At 39.5% G+C, this 10,941-nt stretch overlaps 1 protein-coding gene across 1 annotated transcript; it reads right to left on the bottom strand.

Annotated features, from left to right (window-relative positions):
• Window positions 1-5,319: 5,319 nt before the first annotated feature.
• Window positions 5,320-10,941, bottom strand: odc1 (ornithine decarboxylase 1). The gene is made up of 11 exons (XM_029461058.1): window positions 10,758-10,941; window positions 9,660-9,807; window positions 9,287-9,424; window positions 8,643-8,816; window positions 8,337-8,509; window positions 8,010-8,226; window positions 7,834-7,917; window positions 7,553-7,715; window positions 7,192-7,307; window positions 6,869-7,083; window positions 5,320-6,734 (listed from the first exon to the last, which is right to left on the bottom strand). Exons 3-11 carry the CDS (start codon window positions 9,386-9,388, stop codon window positions 6,596-6,598), a joined length of 1,383 nt encoding a protein of 460 aa, XP_029316918.1. The 5' UTR covers window positions 9,389-9,424; window positions 9,660-9,807; window positions 10,758-10,941; the 3' UTR covers window positions 5,320-6,595.

Genomic DNA, 10,941 nt, shown 5'->3' with positions numbered 1-10,941 from the left:
AGACAAACCTTTCTGTTTTAAGGCACTAGATCAGGGGTAGCTAACGCGGTGCCCGCATGTTCTAAAAGTAGCACTAGTCACCATGGAGCTCCGTCTAAAATTTGTAATTAATTGTTTTACTGTTTTTTTAATATCAATAACACTTTAATTATTCTTAATTTTGACAATGACAATATTGAATATAGAATTTAAAAAACAAAAATGTTTTTTGTATATAAACTCTAAAGCTAAATCTCCATTTTCTTTTTCACTGAGACAAGCTAGCGAGAGTAGCTACGATGGGGCGCTAGGTGCGTTTTTTACGCTAAACACGACAGAAAAGCGAAATAAAACGAACTATTTTCACAATGATTGGGAGGAAGAATTATTTTTTACAACAGTGAAAGAAAAATGTGTATGTCTCATTTGTGGGACGACGGCAAAGCGGCACATTGTGGAGACACTTCTGTATGTGTCACAGAAGCTACCATGCTAACTAACTAACTAACTAACCAACCAACCAACCACCTGCAGCACTGCGGACAGAACAAGTCGAGAGTTAAAGGCAGCTTTGGGCAGCAGCATCTCTTTTCACGAGGCCGGTGAACAAGTCACAGAAAGCAACGGAAGCTTCATTTTAAATAAAATTCAAGAAAGCCTTTGGCAGCGCCCTGCCAACGGAGCCCGGCGCCCTGCCTGAAATTCAAGGTGTTTTTTTTTTTTATTCTTTCTCGAATTTCAAAAGAAATAATATTTTATTCACAACTCACTTTTCACATTCACAGGTGCTCTTTTATTAAATAGACTAAACGCTTATGCTATTGATCTAATTTATGTGCACGTTTCAGTTTGTACTGTCTACTTTGCGCTTTCACATTAACTCCTTCGGCTTCGTTTTGCGAAGGGCGGACATGTGCGCACACACCTACAGAGCGGAAGAAAGGAGAGGGGATAACTACGCGCCACGCGCACACAATCTCCCCGCGCCACGCACGCACACGCACAAAACCCCATTCCCTGTCCCACCCCCCGTCGCACGATGAGCGCCCCTCCGAAGCAGTAAACCTAGGGGAAACACTGATTATTAATGATAATATTATCATTAAAGGTGAACCGTGCAACTATGTTATTCAGGAAGTTTGTATCAAAAAAGTAGCCCTTCGTATTATTCAGTACCCTTGAAGTAGCTCTCAGTATTAAAAAAGTTGGTGACCTCTGCACTAGATACTCAGAAAGCACAGTCGACAAGGAGCATGTTGCCCTCTCATGGACTGTTTTACAAACTGCACCACAGTTATTCTTTTTGGGGTGACTGACCTAAATAACAGCCATTGCTCGATTAAAAAAGCTGTCAAATACAGACACCAGACGTGTCTAAACTGGGATTTCGTCTTTTTCAAAATCATAAAGCCTGGTGATTCATTATTTATAACCTTGAATGAATGAATACTCCTCTATGAGCTATTAAAAACACCATGGTGTTATAATGCCCACCGGGTGTTTTGAAGATGTATTAGTAAGAGTTAGAATCGAGTTACAGACTCACAATGCAAGCGATCCAGTTGGAAGTCCCACAAAAGGCTATATGATATATATATATATATATATATATATATATATATATATATATATAGATAGATAGATAGATAGATAGATAGATAGATAGATAGATAGATAGATATATGAGAGCTGTTGTCCAGGAACCAGATCGTAGAGGAACAAATGCACACATGTTCTAGTTGTGGTTATTTGTATTTACTCTCCTGGGGACACTATCACTGAAGGACTTTTCCCTATTCACTTACAAACCAATAGAAGCACAATGTCTGGATCATTGTGCTGTACTCAGTAAGTATGCTTTCATTGAAATTAGTCATCAGTGATTCCACTTTTTACTTCTACACCACTAAAACTCAGAGGCACACATTATAATTTTACTCCACCTAATTTATCTGACGGCTTGAATTCAGTTTCAGATTAATAGTACAAAATATAATAAACAAAAAATGTATCATGTACATTTTGATGCATCAGCATCAAAATGTATTTAAAGTACATGATACATTTTTTGCTTTTGTACTTTTACCTAAAACAAAAATATGAATGCAGAATTTATAGTTTTAATGGAGTATTAATTTAATACTGTGGTATTACTACTTTTACTGAGATTGTGTAAAGAGCGGTCTAAACAGTGAAGTCTAAACAGGTGAAGTCTAAACAGTGAAGTCTAAACAGTCATGTCTAAACAGTCATGTCTAAACAGTCATGTCTAAACGGTCATGTCTAAACGGTCAAGTCTAAACGGTCAAGTCTAAACGGTTAAGTCTAAACAGTCATGTCTAAACGGTCATGTCTAAACGGTCAAGTCTAAACGGTCAAGTCTAAACAGTCATGTCTAAACAGTCAAGGTCTAACGTAGTCTAAACAGTCAAGTCTAAACGGTCATGTCTAAACGGTCAAGTCCAAACGGTCATGTCCAAACGGTCAAGTCTAAACAGTCATGTCTAAACGGTCATGTCTAAACAGTCAAGTCTAAACGGTCATGTCTAAACGGTCAAGTCTAAACAGTCAAGTCTAAACAGTCATGTCTAAACAGTCAAGTCTAAACGGTCATGTCTAAACGGTCAAGTCCAAACGGTCATGTCCAAACGGTCAAGTCCAAACGGTCAAGTCCAAACGGTCAAGTCTAAACGATCAAGTCCAAACGGTCAAGTCCAAACGGTCAAGTCCAAACGGTCAAGTCTAAACGGTCATGTCTAAACGGTCAAGTCTAAACGGTCATGTCTAAACGATCAAGTCCAAACGGTCAAGTCCAAACGGTCAAGTCTAAACGGTCAAGTCCAAACGGTCAAGTCTAAACGGTCATGTCTAAACGGTCAAGTCTAAACGGTCAAGTCCAAACGGTCATGTCCAAACGGTCAAGTCCAAACGGTCATGTCCAAACGGTCAAGTCCAAACGGTCAAGTCTAAACGGTCATGTCTAAACGTCAAGTCCAAACGGTCATGTCCAAACGGTCAAGTCCAAACGGTCAAGTCTAAACGGTCAAGTCCAAACGGTCATGTCCAAACGGTCATGTCCAAACGGTCAAGTCCAAACGGTCATGTCTAAACTGTCAAGTCCAAACGGTCATGTCCAAACGGTCAAGTCCAAACGGTCAAGTCTAAACGGACATGTCCAAACGGTCAAGTCTAAACGGTCAAGTCCAAACGGTCAAGTCTAAACGGACATGTCCAAACGGTCAAGTCTAAACGGTCAAGTCTAAACGGTAATGTCCAAACGGTCAAGTCTAAACGGTCAAGTCCAAACGGTCAAATCTAAGTGGTCAAGTCTAAACAGTCAAGTCTAAGCGGTCATGTCTAAACGGTCATGTCTAAACAGTCAAGTCTAAGCGGTCATGTCTAAACGGTCATGTCTAAACAGTCAAGTCTAAGCGGTCATGTCTAAACGGTCATGTCTAAACAGTCAAGTCTAAGCGGTAAGCTAAAAATAATGAATGTTCAGTTCAAATAGTTAGCGAACTAAAAGTGATGGATAAATGGTTGAAATAGCTAAATGTCTAGTTTCTACCACTAGTACTACAAATGCACACTATACAAAATCAACCCAAACATTGTCACTGTAATTATATGAAAGAAATATTTCATGACAGTGTAAAATATGTACCAATATTGTTTGGTATACGCCCTTCTTCGGCATAGCTTTCTCCCTCTGCATGTCCTGCATTCTGGCAAACCTGCTCCAAATCTTAGTGGGCTTTAACTTTGACCTGAAGATAGAGTCTTTGATGAAAACACTCAATCAGGATCATGGATGTGCCTTTGTTCCCCATATCCTGATCAAATCATATCAAACCAGATCATCCTGCATCAGTGGAACAAAGGCCCCAAAGGCACAAACTTCTTCATTGCCATGATAGGATACATTTTCTAGGGCCTGATTTGTTTCTTGTTTGCATTCAAAGGTAAAACGTTGCCAGATCTGTATAAAAATACAAGTATGTTGATCTTCTTAATCGTTTCAGTTTTCTTCATCCCGATTTATATCCAATTTTTCAGGAAGTACAAGCAAGCCATTAAGAGCGTAGCCATTCTCATTTCTAGCTACAGCATCCTTGGCTGTCACTTGGCCCCAAAGTGCCTACATCAGGCAGTGTTATGAGCAGACAAACATTGCTGTGGTGAAATCATAATCGCACATCCATAAATTCTTTGCTGCACAGAAATTCCTGTGGTGAAATCATAGCATCATTGATGTTTTTACACCTGCAGCAGATGAAATATACCGTGTTATTACTGAGATTTAGTTACAAAAAAAATGAAAATACTATTTGTAATACTCATTTCATATATTGTGTGAGCAAATTGTGTAACAGATAGAATTGTATTTGTATCCTATCCATATACGTACCTTGTGTTTTGAGTATTTTACTATGAAGAAAACATGAATGTGTTTAGTCCTAGTTAGAACATGGGGTAGTGATGCACTTCAGCCTCTTGTGACTGAAACATTTTTTCCACCCGCTTTCAAAGATGAATTTTTGACATTTCACCTTTTCTGAAGCCATAAACACAGGAGAGAACAAAAGTAAGGTAAACATGTTTGTAATATGGTTATTTTTGTGTATATTTTACATTTTTGTTCACGTCTTTGAGATATGAGTCGTATATATGAGAACGTTTTAAGTCTGTGAAGACACACTTTTTGAGAGACTTTTCGTCATAAAGGGCTGTATACTGTGAATAAATTAACTTTCTTTGTGAATACTGCAACTCATTTACAGCTTGAAAGTTTTTTTCTATGGAGTGTTCAAGGTAGACAATCTGCAACTAAATGGAAGACAAATACAAAAAGGGTCAAACACCTCGATTTAACCGGGAGTTTAGAGGTAGATTTATACAGCCAGAACTTTACCCTAAATACTAGACAAATGTCACAGCTACATAATAAAAAACATAATTCACCTCATAACAATATACCAGTTGGATTTAAAAAGCCAAAACATGTTGCTTTATTTAACTTTAAACTGTAAAGTAGCAGAAACAATTATAAAATGTTAAAAAGCTGTATCTTCTGGTGATAAATCTACACTGGCATGCAAAATCAATGACCTTGCATGTGTCTGAAACAGTTGTGAATGGAGGCAGAGAACAGTGAAAAGGCAGAAGGAATCCTTGTCACTATCATTGAGAAGTTTGCACTGTGGCAACATCTCAGGGTCACAAGTTTAAACCAGTTCCTGCTGCCACCACTAGATGGAACTCTGAAACATCCTGTGATAGTGCTATACAAGTATTCAATGCATTTTTCTGTCCCATATGTACAAAAAAAACAAAACAAAATTCAGCTCTGCACCCAATGTTTTATTTATTAAAAAAATACAAAACTTCAAAAAAGTTTCCATAGGAAAGCATTATGAATTTGCAATCCCGTCTCTTTCGTATCCATTTCAAATGTATTGTTTAACACTGCTTCTTATTCTTATCATGAAATGACTTCTACAAGTTACAGAAAATAATATAAAAGGGAGAGGAGAGGTGCAGTATGCTTCTTGAGTCCATGTGTTGTAAGTGTTAATCTTGAAGATTTGTTTTTGGTGGCACCTATAGTAGCAGGTGACCAGAACTAATATGAGGATCACACATTTGACATGGGTAGCTTAAATGTTATGCATCAATAATGCTGCCTGACAAATTGTTTCAAAAGCTGCAGTCATATCAGTACAGACGCATTATACGAGGATTTGATGCAGAATGTGATACATGCAAGTTTGTGTGTACCTATACATATTCAAATGTTGCATTGGAAAAGAAATGGCTATGAAAAAAAAAGGAGGAAAAAAGCAGTTTCTGTATATGTTAACATCTTGATGATTAACACTTGGGAAGTTCTGTACAGAAGTGGAGATCATGTTAGATAAATATAAACATAGCAGCCATTTGAGGAAAATAAATCACCTCTCTGACCACCTCTTTGCAAGTTACTAGCTAGAGATGTGACTTCTGATGTTAACAGGGCTTTAAAGGCTCAGCACTTTAACAATAAACTACCCTCCCACCTTACATTTAGCAGTCAGCACTTGTGATTGCCTAAGGTGGAAACATCTGCTACTATTCTTCTTGATAGTATTACATTTATAGCAAGATTGACCCTTCACCTATTGGACTTTTACTAGTTTCAAGTGTTGCGAGTCCTCTGGAGATGGGAAACTTCAGTGATGCAAAGCAAGAGTTTCTCTCCATACACTATTTCATTTCAGCAAATAGTTTCTTCATAAACTAACAATACTCTAGTTCTTACAGGTCACTCGCCCAATTTAGAGGCGGAAAGACTGCAGCAACAAGCTTCAAGTACAGCGTTGCCCTGTAACACTCTGCCTGGACCACACAGAGACACTCAAGAGTGTGATTCAGCCTCATTTCATTGAGGGTTGATCCCCACTTCCATACAGAACAGACATTTGTGCAACAACATGCCCCTCTCATTCTCCTGTCAAGTAACTGGCCTTAAATGTCACGTACATTTGGGGAGAAGAAAAAAACAAAACAACCTTCTCCAATAATTAATAACAAAACAATGCTAGATCTGGAGAACATTGCTGTGATGTACAGTAAGCGTTTAAACCACATGGGCCTGGCAGGGCTTAGTGGGCATCTCCAAGCTGCTCTCACGACCACAGCAGGCCGGCACTTCAAACAGGCAAGACTCCTCCGCAGGAGTCGGCATGCCCTGGGAACAGATCTGCTGCACAGTTTGCCTGTAGAAGACAATGCAGAGAAAAGTTAGATTGCCTAGTAACCAAAGAAACACTTTCACATTTCCTCACGATCAGATGTACTCCAGAAATGTAACCATTATTAACTACCACTTTCAGCTTTTGTTACTACTCACCAGGCAGTGCGGGACATGACGTAGTGAATGTCGGGTCTTTGGAAGCCATTGAAGGTGGAGGCAGCAGCCACAGTGTAGGCACCCATGTTATCAAAGATCAGCCAGTCGCCCACTTGCAGGTCAGGTAGGTAACACTGCTCAACAATGCGATCCAGGCCATCACATGTTGGGCCCCAGATACTGCAGGGGTATATGACCTCGTCTGGCTTTGGCTTCTATTAAAATTAAGAAGAGGGAAGACACAAATTATTGACATTTGTTTCACTTTTCCACTGACTTGTATGTATGATGAAAAACTTTTTCAATACTTGAATTTCCCTTACCTTATGCAGTGTTGGCAAACAGTGAGCATGGTCATAAAGTATACAGTTGAAGGATCCATACACTCCATCGTTGACATAGTACATCAGAGTCCTATCATTGGTCCCCTCGTCTTCCTCTGAACAAAGCAGAAATCCTTTTACTACAGAGAAATGCTACAAATCTGCTTGGTCTAAAAAAATGTCAGAAAATAGTGAAAAATGTCCATCCCAGTTTCTCAGGTTCCAAGGTAATGTCTTCAAATATACTACCCCAACAATATTCAGTTTAATATAATATTTTAAAAAACAGGGAAAAGCAGGAAATCTCCATATTTATAGATCCATTTCATAATTTAAAGTAAATCTAAATCAAGGCTGTTACCATCAGAGGCTGGCTCCTCGTCCATGATGACCTTCTTGGCAATGATGTTGACGACCAGTGTGTAAGCAGAGGCCACATAAAAGCGCCCTGGCTCAGAAATTACCCTAATGCCAGTGTCAGCAGGGAAATACTTGTCCAGGGCTGGGCTGATTACTGCAGTGATCTAGCAAGGAGGGGGGGTGTCCACAGATAAATATCAGACAGTAAAAAGAAATTATGTCCAAAACAGACAAATAATGTTTAGCCTCTGAATGGGCACATGAATAAAAAATGTAATTTACCTCTTCAAATTTGAGTTCAGTATCGTCTGAACCAGGGAAACCACCTCCGATGTCCAACAGGTCCATGTTGAAGCCCAGCTCATCCTAGGAGGTCACAAAATTTTGTTTCAGCTTACTCTGATGGGTGAAAACCCAGATAAAAATCAGTTATACAATACATTTCTGGCACAACTCACCCCCATATCAAAGACGCAGCGGGCATCAGCGATAGCCTGGGCGTAGGTCTGGGGATCAGTGCAGCCACTGCCAACATGGAAGCTGACGCCAATCACATCCAGCCCCAGTTCTTTAGCTTGCTCCAGAAGACTTCGACAATTTTTGAGTGTTGCACCAAACTTCACACTCAGGCGACACACTGCCTTAGAGTCATCTGTAGCAATACGCAGCACCAGCCTGGGCACAAAGCAAAAAAGAGTTAGGGGAATAAATGGAGAGAAGAAGGCAGATAAAGAAAAACCTAATTCAACTAAAGCCTTCATATTATGGATGGTAAAATGTCTCACTTGGCATTGTCATGACAGCGGGCCACTTTCATAAGTTCCACCTCGCTATCAAATGTCATCATCCGGACCCCATGGGCGGATGCATACTTGATCTGAGACACTTGCTTGCAGGGGTTGGCATAGATGATTCTGCTCGGATCCACTCCCAGAGACTGAACCATCTGAATCTCCGTCTAGAGGGGGACAATTCCAACAGTCAGCAAAAAAAAAAGTGGTAATTTAAAAACACGAGCTGCCAATGCATCATCAAGAGGGCTTTGTGTCGTGTTATTTTGAGAACAGCCATGGGAATTTTTCAATACGCACCTTGCTTGCACAGTCAAAGCCAGCTCCCAGGGATGCCAGTGTCATAACTACAGCCCGACTGTCGTTGCATTTGACAGCATAGAAAGGAGTGACATGAGGCAGGGCCCTTGCCCAGCGCAGGTGCTTCTTCATTACATCTCCCAAGTCACAGACGTAGAAGGCATCCCTGTCATCCTGTGATGGAAAAATAAGAGACATACGCGTTTAACAAAACATTTTCCAATATTCACGATAAACTGCAAACAAACCTCACAAATACCTTGTTTGTTTTTCACCCCAAAAAAAGGATGTTCACTTAAAAGATGCATTGTATATGTGATAAAAAATATATTTGTTTCTTAACTAAATGTAAGGTTAAGTGATTCTAAAGTGATTTTAGGGCCATTTTAAGAGTTTAAAGCATATTTTGGTGGATTATGATGGATAATATCGTGAAGGGCAATTATTGTGACATGAAATTTTTCCATGTTGTCCCACGCCTATTTACACCTCCATGGTTTTAAGAGTTACATAAAGGAAATACAATTCATTACCAGTAACCAGAACAAAAGTGTAAGGTTTCAGTTGCATCCTGTTGACATTTATCATCTAACAAATGGGGCCATCTGTATATCCTCTAAACAATGTCAGCACAGGATGCTTACCGTTGTGGATGACTCATTGATCTTCTGCTCCACAATATCCCGGGCAGAGAAACCCTCTTCCAGGAAAGAGAAGTCAAACTCAGTGGGAGTGGTAGTTTCCATGGTCACAAGAAGTCCTTCTGATTAGTCACTAGTAAACTGAAAGAGGGAGAGGAGGACATAAAGATTACAATCAGTTTAGAGAACACTGTCTTTTGTGTCCTTGATTACTAAAGTCCATTTCATTCCCCACTCATTGGCAAGACTCAAACTCTGAAAATGTGAGTAATTTCCAAAGCATTGAGTGAATGACAATTTTGTTACAGTGTTATCTGTATAATATGACAATGCAATATCTAAATAGAATTCAAACAGCAGACCGTGAGACACTTACTCGGATATGAAAGATGAAATTTTAGTGTTGATGTTATTCAAGTACAGAGGAGCCAAGGTGGCTCACCAGTGAAGTTAAATCCCTTCAAATAAGACTCAAGGCCAGGGCCTGCTGAGTAGCCAGTGTGCGTCTTCCTAGACTGATGATTCTGTAAAGAAGAGCATTTGAAAGGATTTTAAAATACAAAATATTTTTCTTTAGGGGAAAAAACTGGGTCAATTAATAAGTCTCCATCTATGGACTCAACTTCAGTTAGTTTAAAAGGTCAAATAAACTTAAAATTACAATATAACTGCATCTATTTTTATTTAAATTAGGATTATTCTAGTAAAACCATTACAGTACGCCTACAATTGGCAAGACTTAAAACATGCCCAAGACAAACATATCCAGTCTTTAGTCTTTAATAGAGCTCTATTTTACACCTATGTCATGAGATGTACTACGACACCATTTGTACAGAATAGTCATTGAAGGGACCAAGTGGTTAAACCCCGCCCATTTGCAAATGTAATCCAATTACAAAGAAGATCCGCCTTTACTTTAAAAGAATGGCATGAAAATGAACCAATCAGTGAGTAACAAATTACGCCCACGTCAGTTTGCCGGTTCCGTTCAGAGCTCATCGTGCCATGAGGCGATTTAGCATCCAAGTAACTGGTAACGTGGTTTAGCAAAGTTAACACAGCCAATTTAGAAACTTGTTCAGCGTTGCTAAAACACACCGAATTCTTAGCCCTGAAACGTTCACATCACAGACAAACGTTGTGCCAGTTAGTTAACAAGGTTAACAAACAAATTGTTACGAATAGCTAGATAACGTCCGTTAACCATAGCCTGTCATAACGGCTATGTCGCAATATTAGATAATGGTAACAGTTAACACTCAGGAGCGATTCCATTTTGAATTAAATTGGCGTTACTGTGATAACGCAAGAATACCCAACCCTAAGAAGCCCCCCCATTTCATTGTCCTTTTTAAGCCGCCATAAGCGAGTCAGCCTGCAAGTTAACGTCTGCTAACGTCAGATGAAAAGCACATAAGCTAGCTAAAATGTGACGTTGTTGGTTGAGCGAGATCGAAAATCCTTCCCTTACCTTAAAAAGCATTTACAAAGAGTGTTTCCATTAGACCAGAATGCTGGGATAAAAAAATTAAGCAGTGCTGGAGGTTCCGCCTCTGTCAGGACTGAAACTGGAGTGGAAGCCGGTAAAAGATCCAGACAGTATTTATAGAGAGCTCGTTACTACGGCAACGCAGCCAGCTGAAACCGGCCTCCTA

The sequence above is a fragment of the Cottoperca gobio genome, chromosome 22 (genome assembly GCF_900634415.1).
Source record: "Cottoperca gobio chromosome 22, fCotGob3.1, whole genome shotgun sequence".
In the NCBI taxonomy this organism is placed as follows: domain Eukaryota; kingdom Metazoa; phylum Chordata; class Actinopteri; order Perciformes; family Bovichtidae; genus Cottoperca; species Cottoperca gobio.
This window is presented reverse-complemented; position numbering and strand designations above follow the sequence as displayed.